General features: G+C 38.5%; 1 protein-coding gene across 3 annotated transcripts in view; it reads right to left on the bottom strand.

The window, feature by feature from the left end:
* Positions 1–17,313, bottom strand: part of PHF14 (PHD finger protein 14) — a 150,394-nt gene that overhangs the window by 117,472 nt on the left and 15,609 nt on the right. For all 3 annotated transcript variants that reach the window (XM_074150633.1, XM_074150632.1, XM_074150634.1), the window contains exons 4-7: positions 16,641–16,785; positions 11,005–11,164; positions 5,055–5,166; positions 2,209–2,346 (exon numbers count right to left, since the gene is read on the bottom strand). In XM_074150633.1, coding sequence (XP_074006734.1) covers positions 2,209–2,346; positions 5,055–5,166; positions 11,005–11,164; positions 16,641–16,785 — 555 coding nt within the window. The remainder of the gene's footprint in view (positions 1–2,208; positions 2,347–5,054; positions 5,167–11,004; positions 11,165–16,640; positions 16,786–17,313) is intronic.

Here is a 17,313-nt window from a genome sequence, read left to right on the forward strand (position 1 = left end):
CATTCCCAGAAAAAACAGAACCACAGAATGATACGTGGTTGGAAGGGGCCTCTGGAGATCATCCAGTCCAACCCCCTGCCCAGAGCAGGTCCCGCAGGAACGTGTCCAGGCGAGTTTTGAATGTCTCCAGAGACGGAGACTCCACCACCTCTCTGGGCAGCCTCTTCCAGGGCTCTGCCACCCTCACAGGAAACAAGTTCCTCCTCATATTGAGATGGAACTTCTTATGTTCAAGTTTGTGCCCGTTTCCTCTTGTCCTGTCCCTGGGCACCACTGAAAAAAGACTGGCCCCATCCTCCTGACACCCACCCTTTAGGTATTTATAGGCGTTGATCAGATCCCCCCTCAGTCTTCTCTTCTCCAGACTAAAAAGACCCAAGTCCCTCAGCCTTTCCTCTTAAGAGAGATGCTCCAGGCCCCTCATCATCTTCATAGCCCTTTGCTGTACCCTCTCCAGCAGTTCCCTGTCCTTCTTGAACTGGGGAGCCCTGAACTGGACCCAGCGCTCCAGATGCGGCTAGATGCAGCAGAAGAAATTCCTAAGTACAAACCCATTTAACATATAACTCGTATCGTTAACTTCTTGTTGCTTCACTCTCTCTTTTACATTATATCCTCCAAGGGATTATCAATTCTGAATAATACAAAAGGCAATATATTTGTTTTTCTCACATGACTTTCTACATGTTTTCAGTGGCTGTACCCCCACCTGATTTATTATCTCTTGGATGATTTTTTTTTCCATTTTTCATTCTTTGCTCCATCAGATCTGCACATTATCACGGCTGTAAGTTCATAGCAACTTCTAGCACTTGCAAACCTTGCAAGCAGGCTACAAATATCTGAGCCACGAGGAGATACGGTTTGAGAAGTATATTTAATTGCCAATATATTTTCAAAGGTGTAGAAACATAATCATAAATCTACAGACTAAGAAGAAAACCTTAAAACAATCTTCCTTCATCAAGCAATAAAAATATTAATATACAATTTGCCTATCAAATTTTCCTTTACTCCACCTATAAAAAACACAGACCAATAAAATCTACACAGGCTTTTCTTACAAATATATTTTATTTGGATTTAGATTTTCAGAGTTTGTGACAACTTCCAAAAATTAGCAGCACCCTAAAATCCCATTGTTTGAGGCCTTCATTAAAGGTATTTTGGTTACAGAAAACATTCAACAAAATTTTAAGGCGGAAAGGCAAGTAAATGCATACGCCTAGAAGAAATTCTCACAGGGTTTGAAGAATCAACGCTACACTTAATTTATTAGGGACAACAATGAGGTAATTGTGCTAATCTTCCTATTTGTCAGTCTCACAGAAGAAAGTATTTTGTGATTCCTTCAAGAATCAGTTCGTGGTCCCCTGTTTTTAGAAACCAAAGTGTCAATGTCAATAGTGCAAGCGATGCTTGTTTGTGTGTTACCTGTGGCACTTCCTAAGGCAATAAGAAGTTAAATTGTACTGCCATAAACATGACAGGCTTAATCCAAACTATACATATTAAGATGGAATTTGGCAACTTAAAAGTACTCATACTATAAAAATGAATTCAGGAGTGGAAGCTTCAAATCTAAATTGCTTTAATCATATTACAGGGAGAAAACTGGTTAGTACAGGTATTAAAAAGTTATCAGTAGATGTTTGCTTTTTATTCTGATTCCTAAGATTAATGTCACCACGAGGTAAGTGATATACCTGTACTGCAATTTGAAGAAAATGCTGGAAAACATGCCTGAAAAATGGCATTAGAAATGCAGTTGGTTTCTCAAGACAGTGTTATTTGGTATGAAAGAGAGATTACTATAGTACATAAACACCTAGGTAAGAACGTCAACCTAGGTGAAGGTCGAGAATTAGAGTGAGAATTCATAGAATCATAGAATTGTCTAGGTTGGAAGGGACCTTTAAGATCATCTAGTCCAACCATCAAATTCATGTGTGTACTGACTGATAGTCTATTCAGCCAACTTCAGTGTTGACCTCCTCCATCCCTTCTCCCACCTTCTCCATCCCTTTTTCCAGGCCATTTCAGAAAGTGCTCAGAGTTGGACAATTTGGTAAACAAAGAGCACTCCCCGGACAGTCCCTTTACTCGGCCTATGACTTGCTCAGGGTGAGTGAGCAAAAAAAGGCACAATTTCAGATCATCTTCACAAGCTTTCGATACAACTCTTTATTCTGTCCTTCCCATAGGTACCTCTTCTGCTGCTGCTTCTGAGAGGAGACCTTCCTTCTGAGCGCAGGTCACGTGGAAATAAGCTCTGCACATCCCAGCGTCACAACTAATGCACACCCCCGTCCTGGCAAAACGAGGATCTTCACAGAAACTGCATTCCTTCATCAAGAAAAGTGGAAAATGCCATAGTAAATATTTCAGGTGCATTTTGCTTAGTATTTGGTAATTTACATCTTACGTACTAAAAACCAAACAGGTAGGTTTACTCCTGTGTGGTACAGAACCCAAGTGTGCTGCTGAGAGTTGGCACTACTTAAAATTTCATTGATTTCATTTTCAACTAGCAATGGGAAAGTGCTTAAACAACCTAAACAGCACGTTGGATCAATTTTTATATGGACTTCATGTCTTCCATGTCCCTTCAGAGCAACAACTAAATACTACTTAAACGATTCATGTGTAATTAATTATATAAGTATGGTATCACAAAAAAACCCCAACATTACAGCTCAGCAAAAGTCCAATTGTTCAACAAGTTCAGAGGACAAACAAACCAAAGAAAAAAGAGCAGCGGTCTGGATGACTGAAAACCATAATTACATAGATCTCCTTTGATAGGCAAGGATCAAGGAGCAAATGTGTGACAACGCAGAAAGAAACACTCAAGAATTGTAAATATCAGTAAAAAAGGCTGTGATTCACTCAAACACTGCACTAGGGCTTCAGCTACTTGCCTTCTAGACAGTCTGTAACACAGCAAACCAACATCCCCTAACGTGACCCGCAAAAACCACCACTCTTCTTTTTCAGCCTGATCAATTCTTCAGTCTGTTTTTTCACCACAAATTCCTGCCAAACAGCTGTGCCAGCAAACCAGGGAAATGAGTACAGAAGCAGAAACAAGCAACTGATATAAAAAAAAATGGTATAAAATGATAAAAAAAATATATAAAATTATCCAGTTGTGCATTTCTCAATCTCTCACACCCTGAATACGGAGCAGAGCTGTGTACCACCTCCAAAAAATACCTCCATGCAGGAAATAAAACAATGACAGAAAGGAACAGCAAAGAAAACTCAGTGAGTGAAGAAACCTCAAAACAGCGTGTACACTAAATGAGAAGGGCACCCTTTAGCTGTGCAACAACAACATAGACATAGACTTGTCTAGGTTGGAAGGGACCTTTAAGATCATCTATCTAGTCCAACTCCGATAAAAAAAAAAAAAAAAAAAAACACTAAACCATGTCTCTAAGCACTATGTCAACCCGTCTTTTAAGTACCTCCAGGGATGGTGCCTCAACCACTTCCCTAGGCAGCCCATTCCAAGGCTTAATAACCCTTCCAGTAGAAAGATTTTTCCTAATATCCAATCTGAACCTCCCCTGGCGCAACTTGAGGTCGTTTCCTCTTGTCCCATCGCCTGTTCCTTGGGAGAAGAGACCGACCCCCCCTGGCTACACCCTCCTTTCAGGGAGTTGTAGAGAGCGAGAAGGTCTCCCCTCAGCCTCCTTTTCTCCAGGCTGAACACCCCCAGCTCCCTCAGCCTCTCCTCACAAGACTTGTGCTCCAGACCCCTCACCAGCTTCATTGACCTTCTCTGGACCCGCTCCAGCACCTCAATGTCTTTTTTGTGGGAAGGGGCCAACAGGGAACAGGTAAGAAATGAAGTGAAAAGGAATATTATGTTAAGCTGGTTTTGCAGGGGGAAATTTAGCTCCGTAAGCCGTAAATTCCATACCTGATACAGCAAAACAGCATTTATTTACGGGTCTGCAAGAGGAATGAATCCTCATCGGTGCAGTTCACTTTCACCTCATCCACAGCAGTAAAATACACCCAAATTTTTAGCCCCGCTCCTATACATCACTCATGTTAATGAAAAAAAAAATAATAATAAATGACTCATTGCAACAACATTTGTAGGGCTTGGGGAGCTTGCTCCAATTTTTTTTTTAACCAAACATTTCTAAACAACGCTAAATGCCTCAGCAGGCCCAGGCTGAACATGCTCCCGATACGTGTACATTGCACACGGGCAATCCAAAGCCGTTTAATTTATTTTATATATTTATATGTATTTTCTAAAAGTGTACTATATATTTTCATTCAACTTGACATTCCAGAAAATGACACTGCCCATGCACAAATGAAGCATTAGGGCAGGAGTACAACCACCTTCCCCCACATTAGCCTACAGATATGGCTTCTCTACCCTCTCCCCATTAGCTATAGAAACAGTAATTAGCAAATTACCAAGTACTGTCCTCCGCCCATTGCAATGCTTTTCTGTACGGTTTGTGCGTGATCACTTTTGATCTGGATTGAAAACATTTACATGTAAAATCACTTTAATTTTGGAGCCATTTTTTCGTTCAAGATGAGGACCCCATGTTGTTGTGGTTTTGTTTTTTTTTTAAATACTGCTTTGCAGCAAACATTTTCTATGGATTCTAGCTTATAATTATATAGAACCTAAAGTAATTCTTATTGAATGCGCATCTGTCACTTTCTTAATCAACCCAACCTTCCATTTCTCATCCCATAAATCCTCTTCTTTCCATCCACATTCTGACAATCTGCCACTAACTGACTTTAAAAGAAAGTAATTAGCATCTGCGTAAAAATAAAGGAAATTACGGTGAAAACAGTGACAGAAATTATGGAGAACAGTGGTAAGGAAAATAGAAAGAAAGAGGGAGGGAGGATCAATGGTTTAACAGCCATGAACAAACTTCATCTCATTTCCAGTCCCGAACCTCACTGCAATTGCTATAAATAAGAAAAATAAAGTTGAGAAGATGTATATTATTTTATTATATGCAAAATAAAGTTACTCCTTGGCAGCACGTCTCTTCCAAACTTACCTTGGCACCGTACTTCGAGTAATTCATTTCTGTAAGTGTTACTGGCCGCAATTTGTCAATGTCCCCAAATGCCACTCCTGGAACATAGAGGGCACAAACAATATGGACCCACCTAAAACAGCAGATAAAATTAGGTTACAGTTACCCACATTTTCATCCTATATTATACTCACCATTTGCAGATTTCAAAGGGCCTTGTAAACATTACAGATGCTGGAAGAAATGTGTTTGAAGGGAAGCACATGAGAAGCAGGGAGAGAATGCGCGTTTGGGACTTAGGGTTCCAATTCCAAACGCCTATTTGGAACTTCACACACCGAACCTTAGGGCAAGGCTTTTCCCAAAGCCGCTGGGATGGCATTCAGTTATAAACCATGGGAGTTGTACTACAGAAAAGCCTGTATGAAACTCAGATGAACAGGGTGTTTTGTTACTCAGCAATACTCTTCTTCACTGGCCATGAACAAACTGGAGGGTCAAAGGTCTAAATCTTCAGCCCCGAGAGGCATAAAATGAGACAGCAGGAATCTGGACTCAGTGTCTAGTCATTAAATATAACACAACGGCTTCAGCCTCATGTCTGCCTTTGACAGACATTTTCACAATCTCCTGAAACTCTCAGTTACCCAAAAGGCAGCCTTGCAGCAGAAGACACATTTTCTTCTTGTTAGGTAATGAACACTTTCTAAACGATCCAACTCTCGTTGTCACAAATCATCAGTTACTGCCAACCTCAAAATCTGTTCTACACAGCATGCGTGACTTGCATCAACTGAGACAAAGGACTCCAAAAACCAAAGCGTTCCTCCCTCCACCAAATAATCTGTTTTATCAAAATTCCAGAAACGATTTGCTACCCTTTGCTAAGTCACTAGGTGGGAGCAAACCGTCACGGACAGAAGGTAAGACTGCTACTTTCTGGTATCTTCAAATAGTCAAGAAAACAGCCTTGCAGCTGCAGACGTGTGTAGCTGCCACTTGGAACCCACGAGCTCCCAGACGACAGGGGATACAGCAAGAGACTTCAGACATAACTGAGCTAAAATATCCTGTGCTTGAGCCTTAGGAAATACCTTAGCTCAGCGCTTTATGATCTCCCCAGTCACAGTAAATATATCACTAGTGAAGACTAGAACTTCTGTTCTAATAGAATCATGGAATCTTCCCCCTGTATTGAAGAAGACTCATGATGATGGTAGAAAAACTTCTTCCTTTGGTTTTTTCATTACGCATGTACTGCAATTTTCCAGTCTCCTTAAATACTGGGGGTTCAGCACAGACCTGTTACCACCTATTTAAACCTGCATCCATCCTGCTGCGCCCTGTTTTTCCCATCTTCTACCACTGTTTAGCCTATCTCTTGTTTTCTCTATCACTTAAAAATCACTCTGATCACTCTGAATCTCCTCTTTGTTTTCTGTATCATTTAAAAAAAAACCAACAATTGGGGCCAGAGCAGTAAGATCTTGGCTTTAGCTGCACTTAAACAGCATGTTTATTAACCTGTTAGCGGTTAAATACGGCTCTCTACAGATGAGAGAAATACTAAAGCCGATGGTTACACTAATCAGGAGCTACGTTTACTGCTGATTTCCCACGTTTCCCATCAGTGGTCCTTAGACCTACAATGCTGGAATTCATCATGTTCAGAATTATTATGTTTCATGATAATTATATAAGACTCCTAAGTCCAAACAGAAACTCTAAAAAAAATAAGATAAGAAAGGTTCAGTAGCAAGCTCAAAAATGCATACACATTTAAGTCTTTGCAAAACAAAACAATGATCCTGCCATGTACAAAACTGGTGGACAGACTGTATGTTAAGCATTTTCCCTAAAAATAGGAAAAAACACAGTAAAAAACTATTTAGAAGCCATTAACACACTTCACTCTCTAAGAAATTTCTCAGTAAATCTAACATAAGCCCCAGCACTGATTGATCCACAGCGTCTTACCCGACAAGATTCTTTTCAACTGTGTGTCTGAAACACATTTCTACCCTATAGTTATATCACTCAGGTTTGATGTGCTAAGTGACAAATTCCCTTTAAAATATGAAAACTTAAAACAACGAGAATGATGCATATCCCACATACACCTTTACATGGTTTTATAGCAGCATAAACACTCCAGTGTGGCAGCACAACCCCCTAACTTCATACATTACATGCAAAAAGTAAGATTTTTCTCATTACTATACGAAAAGAGCATCTTTGCCTCCCCACAAAAGCAAAGGAGGCACGAGATATTCCTGGGAAGGAGCAATGGAGCACCCGGTACCACCTCTGCCCTTCCACGCTGCATCCAGAACTGGCAATAGCTGGGGCTCAGTCACTACTGTACCTTTATGAAACAAAAAAAGCATACGCCTGTGCATAAATGAGTATTTTGGTAAATATTATGCATTTACTAAAATAAATATCATTTAAATGAGTGTATCATTTTCAAAAGGAATAAAAATACTTTTTTTTTTTTTTAAAAAAAACCAAAATGCCACATGTAAAATGAGACTTGTGACCTTGAGATAAAGAAACTGCTTGTTTGCAAATAAAAAGCATTTGACTTCTTTAGGGCTTCTTTTCTACACCTTTCCATTGAATTAAAAGGTGTTCTATAAAACCTAGTTGTATAAACAGAAGTTCCACACCTCCACAATTACTATTCTTCACAAAAATCCAAGGTTCTGGTTGGAGATTTTTGATAGCGAGTTTTAATGCAGCCTCCTGAAGGTACCCGCCAAAGTTCAATATAAAGATACGCATCTTCTACAAGCAGCTGCTTCTCAATTTAATTTGCACAGTTTCTTCATGCTCCACTGGTGTATTAAATGCTGCTGCACTCTCTAGGAGTTTATCTGCGATAAACCCAACAGCTGGCTGCTTGCTTCGTACTGACCTTCTCAAAATGTTTTAGCACATGTCACCCAAGTATTACAGTATTTCCCGTTTAAACTGCCATTCCAGGGTGATTGGCACGCAAGGGCCTCGTTTCTTTAACCACCTCTACGCGAACTCAGACCCAAATCTATATTAAAAAACATACACAAGTCAGTCAAGTTCACAGCTGAAGCAATTTCAGCTGCTTTTAATACCAGTCCTAAATATTTTCCTCCTCATTTGTTTAGCTGCACATGTTTTAGAAGCTTGTAATTAAGACAAATTGGGTAATCAAAGAAGAATAATCTTCCTTGTTACTTTACCATCCATTTAGCTTGGAGCAATGATGACAGATGTTGATTAGGGAAGAAGAAAAACTCCATACCGAAACAAGGACAGAATTCATATTCTTGGATAATAGCAGTTTGAGAAATAAAATTTCATAAATTCACATTTATGCTTGTGAAACTGAGAGGTTAATGCGAAAAGGCTTCTGCTGAGAAATTAAGCACCTCGTTATTTTAATGATTCACCTTTCACATAGGAACACAGAAATTACTCCAACTTCATTATGAGGAGAAAGTGAATGGGTTTGGATTGTGTAATTTCCGGCACTGATGCATATGAAGAATTTATTTTAAAAAGGTAGTAAGGGGATGGAGAGCAACGGTGAGTTAAAGGCTTGTTATTCAGGAGTTTCTCTCCGCTAGGTTTTCAAGAAAAGGACTGAAATGGGTTGCAGGTACCGAGTACAATGAAAACATCATGGACTTTGCCTGCCCCAAGACCCTGCCCTTGGCCTGTAGTGACCCATAACCCTCGAGAATTCAAATTTGTAAATAAATGATAGAAAGAAAGAGAGCATTTTCACATGGTAGTTAGTATTTGTTTTTTCTAGTACACCAGCTCTATTCATCCAGGAAAATAAAACTGATTCACAATAGCTATATTACATTATCCAACAGATAAAAATACAATAATAATGACAATAAATTAATGTGTTAACGCCCACAATCACCAAGGCATGCATGTGCTTCTGCACAGAGAAAACACTTCTACATTAACCAAAAGCATACTACCATTTTGCAAGAAGAAATCTAAGCAATTTTTGAAAAGTTGAGTGTAGTTTCTATTATAGCTATATGGGAAATTGTGTATATAGTGCTTTAACTGCCCTATAGAAGACAGGAATAAAAAGGCTGAAATAAAATCTGCCACATGGCATTGATTCTCACGTTTCCTAACTGTTAGACAATTGACTTTAGTCTTTCAAAACATTTTTTTCCATACAGCAGCATTAGTATTTAGATAGAAAACACAACTGAGAAGTACGATTTGTTTAATTGTGTAACAGCTTTCTAAGGGAGACGCACAGACACAGTTGAACCTAAGACACACCAGAAACTGACGATCTGAACCCCAAAAGTTCAGAAAAAAAAGAAGCACAACTGCTTTTATGGGGTCAAAATTATTCACTACAGATCCTGACTCACTTGTGTAACTTTATTTTTTTGTCACATAGCACGGTATTTTCTTCTACTTTCATTGTTTTCCCTTTCTAAGATGCACATAAATGACATAAATGGGAAAACAGATTTCTTTTACGTGCTGTATATATATCTTTAAAATGCACCTCAGCTACAAATTGAGAAGCTGAGCTCAATGTATACTCAGTGGAGAAAGGCAGATGCCTCCATTTGCATCCAATGGTCAAAGTTCAGTTACGAATACCCTCGTTAGCTCTTAATTCCTGACACAAACTCAACATCTTATTTTGCTATCAGGAAAAAATACAAACTACGGGAGAAATGCAAGGGCACGTACAATTGAATCCACAAAACTTGAACTGACGTGACATTTTAATACTGTATGCACTTTTCTGAAGACAGACAACACAGTATGCCAAAAAAAAAAAATCTCAAAAACATCACCCTGAGCTCTTTTAATGATGGCAGGACCAGATCATTACAGTAAAGTCTGTGTAAGAGTGGAAAGTAAAAAAAAAAATATAAAATACAGCAAACTGTAAAAAAGTTTTACAATAACACATCTTAACGTTTAGGAACTTTAGAGGACTTAAAGCATTTGTGCTAATACTGAATGTTTAACTGGATTCTTTCCAGCTCATCCATCATCACCAGTAAGTTATGTCTGCAGACTTTCATGTTCCTACATCTCAAACAGAGACGTTGAATCAGGATTAAGAAAGCTTCTTTTTCCTCTGAACAGCTTTGTCAACTAATTATTGCCTTCCCTTGTTAACATGACCAATGAAAAGCTCACGAGAAACTCAGCATCTGAAAGCTTTGTGTATTATCACACACCAGCAACTTATGTAACTGTAAAATGTATGGAGGAAGAACTTAATTGTAATGGTTTAAAAAAAACAAACAAAAAAAATAAAAACAAACAAACAAAAACCCACACAGAAACCAACCCACCAAAAACCAGTACCACTAGCCATAAATGACACATCACTGATAATCCTGCTCTCTCCTTTATTATAGAAAATTAGTTATCATTAATATCTACATCTTAATTTATCATAGAATCATAGAATGGTTCGGGTTGGAAGGGACCTTAAAGACCATCCAGTTCCAACCCCCCTCCCCTGGGCAGGAACACCTCCCACCAGACCAGGTTGCTCAAAGCCCCCTCCAACTTGGCCTTGAACCCCTCCAGGGATGGGGCAGCCACAGCTTCTCTGGGCAACCTGGGCCAGGGTCTCACCACCCAAATGCGACAAGAATGTCACATTATTTTCCATATGTGACAGGAATGGAAAACATCTGCTTGGCAGGGGGTTGGAACTCGATGATCTTTAAGGTCCCTTCCAACCCAAACCATTCTACGACTCTATGATTACAATGGGCACAAGGAATATTAGGAGCACACAAGAAGTTAGGTGATTGACTATCCAAAGAGCATCCAACTCAAAAGTGAGGTGAGAGAGGGAGGACACCAACAAAGTTTAATTTATGATATTGTCTCCTATAGGAACAGACTGGGGAAAACCCCAATTTTTTCAGTGTAAGATGACATCAAATTCAAACCATCTCTTCTTCAATCTTACCTGCCTGCATCAGTCTCCTTGAAGATCCCATCCTGGTTAGGACACAATTCACAACTAGGTGTGACACCACATTTGCACGCATCACAAAACCAAGGTTCCGTGGAATTTTCTGAAGCTGAGCTCATGATAGAGTCACTCTCTCCATCAACACCATAGCAACCTACAGACAGGAAAAAGGGAAGACCGATATAAGAATAGCAGAGAGTTGTCAGTTATGATTTCAGTAGGAAAGACACACATAGACATTAAGAGGAATGACACTGGAAGTCCCAAGAAAGCTTACAATATTTTGGCAAATGTCATCTCTAGTGCAAAATTTACATTTTAAAGAGACAGTAATTCTAAGAAATGATCTAGTTTATGTGACTTTCTTAGATTATGACTGGAAAAAAAGAAGAAAAAGGTTGTTTTACTTCATTCTTTTAGCAACGTTATTCCAGACTAACCATAAGAAGGAAAAGTAGGAAAACCAGACTCAAAGCAGCCAACAAAGACTAAAAAAATAAAAAAACACTCAAGAGCATATTTTTTCAAATAAAGAAATATATTTCAAGTTAAATGCAACAAGCTAAGGAAAATTTAAAAAATCCAAATAAAACACTGATCAATTACACTATTTTAGAAAAACATTTTAAGAACAGTTCTTCATTCCTTTATTATTATCCTATAAGATCCCATATACACATCCTACTCCTCTCCTCCAGTGGGGAAAGTCTAGTGCTTGTGTTGAGCTGCCTCTCTCTTCCCATGCAACCTGTGAAGTCTGCTCTCTGTTGGATCAACAGCCTAACCCAAATTACGTATTATATATTCCTATCTTTCTCCTTCTCCCTACTCTGAAAATGAACATGATTTTCAGGATTTGGGTTTTTGCTGTTGGTTTTTTTGAGAGGTCGATTATGCCAGTAGTATCCAGTCAACAAATACGCACTCCACTTTTCCACTTCGCATTCAGCATCCAAATCAACTACAAAAGAATATACAGATGAAATAAAAAACACTATTTGTATACTTTAAGGGTTGTAGGACTGAGCTTAAAAGACTTTCTACAACTTCAAACCCAAAGTATAGTTTGCAGAGCACAGACTGACAGTTTTGAGGCACCAGATTGCTTAAAAAAAAAAATTAATATACTTTATAAATCACCATTCTAATTTCTAAATTATGGCTAAACTCAATCATTTAGTTTCTCCATTTTTCTTTGGTATATCCACTTATTCTTTATTATTGTTAGGGTGTCTTTGCATGCTTCACCACCACAAATTTAGGAAAACATTAATTTTAAGGTGATTTAGAAGCTTGTTATTTAAATTTTGCACAAGAATAAGAGTAGCATTATTACTACTGCAAATGACAAAAAGGAAAATCTTAAAGCTTATTACCACAAAACTGTATTTCTGCATATTCCCTATTTTGAACATTTATCTGTTATTCAATAAGAGAAAAAATATGACTTCGTTGTCAACACTTAAAACACAGTAGGGACTTTACTAAAAGATTAAATTCAGCTATTTGTCAAAACCAGTGATGAAGTCAACATTTGTGCTTGCAGAACAGTTAAATTATTGAATTCTGCAATTAAATAGCAACATGATTTGTTACTTTGGTTCATTACCCACTGACTGTAATAAAATAGCACCAGCGCTCCAACTCCCCTTGTGACAGAAACAGAGCTCTGCATAATGGACTAAAACTACATTCAGGAAATAAGCAGTAACACTGTAGGAACAGTTTAAGAAATATAGTCTTCCATTACAGAATGAGGTTCATCAATAAGAATTAAAATAAGCAGCCAGAATGTTTCTTTTCATTATAAAAGTATTCCACAATCAAAGGACAAGTAATGCGCAGAAGCGCATTCACAGATGAGTTTCATTAGGTATATAAAATATCACATAGCTCACACATACGGTAATTCCATTTGCTTTATAACGTGGTACCAGCTTTAGTTAGTATTCCAGAGAGCAACTTTTTAAGTTCTAATAACACTATCTTGAATATGCGCCAGTGGAACTACTCTGAAGCAATTACATTACGTTCTAGTATTAAACAGCTAAGCTGATGAGCATGAAAAAGTCACCCAATCCAACTTTCTTTTATGAAATTTTGGGAATTGCTGGTGTTGGAACGGAAAGCAATGGAAGGGCTCGCTACAAGTAAATCTCCCAAGCAACATCAGGAGATAATCTTTAGGTTGGTTCTAAAACCACCTCAGTCGCGTAGGTGGTGTGACTGCCTGAGGACTGAAAGGACAGCAGAGAAAAGCACACACGTCTCCTAAATGATGTATTTGTTTCAGTTATTGTCACTGCACCTCTGACCACTTTGGCATTAACTCAACCACCCCCCCCCCCTTTGCCTGGAAAATATGTTGAAGAAAACAAAACAACTTTCCAACACTTTGCTTAAAATGCATGCTGCTTTTCCTTAATGCTCACACGAATTCTGAATTTCGCATCTTTAGAATACTCGAGAGCCCCTTTTCAACTCAAGTTCACTAAATCCCCATGTTTGTACATTCTGAGATTACTGTATCACAACTCCACGTCTGCCACCTCCTTGAATACCTCTTACGTTAAATGATAAAACTGGTTTGGTGTATGATTAACACACATATAATTAACACACATATGATTGATTAACACACATATGATTAACCTGTGAACTTAAACACATGAAAAGCCAAGAAGTTAAAATTCTCGCAACATTTATTGTTCCACAAACTGCATCTATGAATAACCATTACAGCCAGGTTGTCTATCAAATGTGTGTCATTTTATACTGTTTTATTCCCTGATTTTAAAGTCATTGTGCTCTTTCAATAGCTTATTATTTATGTGATTGTCACTAAAACGAAATTACAAGTGCTTTAAAATGCTAACATTAAAACAATTGTTCTGAAATTTATATCACTGAGGGAAACGGGAAGCGAGACCTAATTCTTGCCGTGGCTGCATCTGTTCCTCCAGCTCCCTGGGAGGGTAATTTTTTGCCAGTCAAAGAGAGCATCTGCATACACCAACTACAGACACTCTGAAACACAGTCTTATTATAAAGAGCATGAAAACATGAACTTTAAGGTAAACTGTAGGTTTGCAAAAGTAAATGCTGCGAGATCACAGTATTTAAAATATGTAACATTCAATTCTTGATTGGACCAACGGTTTAGAATAAAGACGTTAATTCATCCATCATAAATTCAGAACAGTATTTTTATTTAATAAACAGAAAGTACTAAAGTACGTGATTTTTCAAAATGATTTTTTATACAAGGGTAAGAGGCAAAATTAAAATGCAAAAACATTTCACTACCCTGCAAAGCATACGGCGACCACACTATAGCTCTCAGCGAGGGAAATTTGATTCCCTGCCACACACGTCACAATAAAGTAAGGAACAAATAGAGGGGACGGAAAAAAAAACAGCTGTTAAAATGTAGAACTTCTCTCATTTAATTCACAGCAACTAACCCCCGGGCAAGAGAACTACCTGCAGTCAGGGCACAGGCTCTGTGGGATACGCAGCAGACACCTCCTTCAGACACGCTGCAATCAATGTGTCAAAAACCCTGACATCGCAGCCGGGGGGGGGAGATCCTGCTATTACCAGATCTTACCCCAAAAGCGGTTATCCAACACGACAGATTAGTGCCTACAGAAGATCTTCTTATAAAAAAAGAAATGAGAATTATCTCCGCACAGAAGTAAACACTGAAAAGCAATGATACTGCTACAGATTCAACAAGAAGGATTTTTTCCCTAGCAATGTAAACATTTTCCCTTTTCTTTTGTGTTTTTGGAACAAAATTAGGCCGATATGTGAAATAAGAACAGATTTTGAATTGATGGATTTATTAATTAATTACAGGCTGTTTCGATGTAAAAGGGGAATGCAAAGTATAAGGGTGGGTATAAAATTAGCATTACATGTATGCTACTTTTGCAGCTTTAGAGGCAGTTACTGATTTCTGTCATTTTGAAAGAGTTATTTGCTCCACAAAGATTATACATTTTTGGACACGTGTTTGCAGAGCAAAGACAGATTTTTTTTTTTTTGGACAAGTGAGGCAGGCCATGCAGGTGATATGAACATCACACAGCAAACAGTTGCATTGGAAAGGAAACTGAAATTCTAGCGATTGCAAAACTTGTCAATAAGGCAAATAAAAGTATTTATTAAGGGTCTATGACTCTTGGACGGCCCCACTCAAAGAGTTGTGGTCAACAGCTCAAGGTCCAGGTGACCGGTTGCTGCTTAACATCTTTGCTGGCGACACGGTGGTTCTGTGGAACCTTAAAATTCTGAAGGAAACTTCAGGAGAGCCCAAAGGCACAAGACAAGGCTGTAAGACCCCTGTGAAATAAAGTGTAATAGTCAACAAGAAGAGAGAAAATAAAGTCTTCAGGGAAAGAATAATCGAATCACTGATATCATCATCATTATGGAGGTCCCTGGGTAGGACAGCAGTTGCGTGTGAAAGGTGCGCTTCCTTCCAAATAAATATCCACAGAGCTACAAAAAAGTGCAGAGAACATACTAATTTATAATTCAACTTGAAATTGCACACAAAAACTATGATGAAAAACCCTGGGGTATTACAGCACCTTTGTTTGGGCATTTCAGGATAACAGGCATCTTGGTTTTGAGATTCTAGGGAGAAGACAACTGCTGAGTATCAGAATCTGTTCACAGGAATTGGGCACGTTATTCTTCCCAACTGCAGGCAAACATCACGGCATCGATTTCTATCCAAATCATAAATTGGAGCTTCTTCATTCAGTACTGTGCTAGAAACTGCATTTTCTGAAAAACTCAAAAGCTCAAAGAGTAGAAGAAATTTCAGGACAGAGCACGGTGTCTGCAGCCCCAGCAGCCTGCCTACCAACGGAAACCTGCAAAAATAACAACAACTTCTTGGATTCCAACGTGTTTACAAAATACACTCACTTATTACTGGAACACATTTTTCAGACCACAAAGCAGCTGTGCACAGGAGTAAGAAGGACTTCTTATTATATAGCCTACCTTCTTTAATTTCAAGGATTGAAGTAGCCTATCTCCTTTTCCTGGGAAACCATAAAAAAAACAAAATGAAACCCTAAAAAGGTACAGGATATCAGGAACTGTCAGTGAAAATTATGACAAAGTTCAAGGCCGGCTGTTTAGCACTTAAAACTAAATGCCACGGACGCCTCCTTCCTCCCCTTCTCCCCGCCTCTCAGCCTCTTTGGTACAACAAAAATATATGTTAAAAACCCTTTCCTTTTAGAAGGCCGCCTGTTCTCATCATCTTACATCACAGTTATGCAATCAAATTCACGTACTGAAATACTTAAACAAAAATCCATTTAGTAATATCTTAAAGCCCTGAAAATATAATATATAGCTCCAGTATCTGCACACTGTGATTCATTACACAGGTATCTGTAGCCCATGTCCTGTCCCGCAGTAGCTTGCATTTGCTTCACTGAAGTCGAAGACGGATGTTTCACCACTAAAAAGGATCCATGTAGTGTTACAACAAATCACCCGCCAGAGTTCAAAGGCTTCACTTTTTTTGAGGAAAGGAAGCCAACATTTTATTAAAAGCAAAGCATATGCTTTCCTCCCGCAATGAGAATGAAGCGCTGTATTACCTTCGTGCACTGTTATTCCACAGTTGTCACACTGGATTATTTCATCAGCATCTTCACTGTTATCTCCAAGACAAACGCAACAAATCAAAATATGGTCCATTTTCTGGGAACTCCAATTTTGAGACTTCTCAAGGATCAAGGAGTCCTAATATTGAAAAATGAAGACACGGATTATGCCAGGAACTCCAATTTTAATTAAAACAAACAAAAAATTTTGAACAACCAACAAACAAACAAAGATGGGATATCATTTTCACAGGAACAAAACTTCTTTCTTGTCAAACCATTTAAACACTTCATCCACAAATACAAGAGCTAGGAGAAAGGATGGACACAATCTGATCTTAGTAAAACCAGAGATGTGTTAAGATCCAAAGGCCAGAGAAGGGTCTTATTGCCTCAGAGAGAAACACCTATGTCCTTAATCCATTTATGTTCTACAAAAAGGAACAAACACACATTCCTAAGAACAGTAAAGAAAAGCCCCACCAAGGCCAAGGGTGACCTTCAAACGTCCCAATATTCAGAAAAGTTATGTCATTTTGCTAAAATTTGCACCTTTAAAGAAAAAAGTAACATGGATATGAAAAATCTGAAAATAACCAGCTAACGCAAGCCTGCCAAGTCTTCACTTACGTAAAATATAGCAAATTATCAACTCGGTTCTGTTTCA

Source organism: Numenius arquata, chromosome 7 (assembly GCF_964106895.1).
Source record: "Numenius arquata chromosome 7, bNumArq3.hap1.1, whole genome shotgun sequence".
Classification (NCBI taxonomy): Eukaryota; Metazoa; Chordata; class Aves; order Charadriiformes; family Scolopacidae; genus Numenius; species Numenius arquata.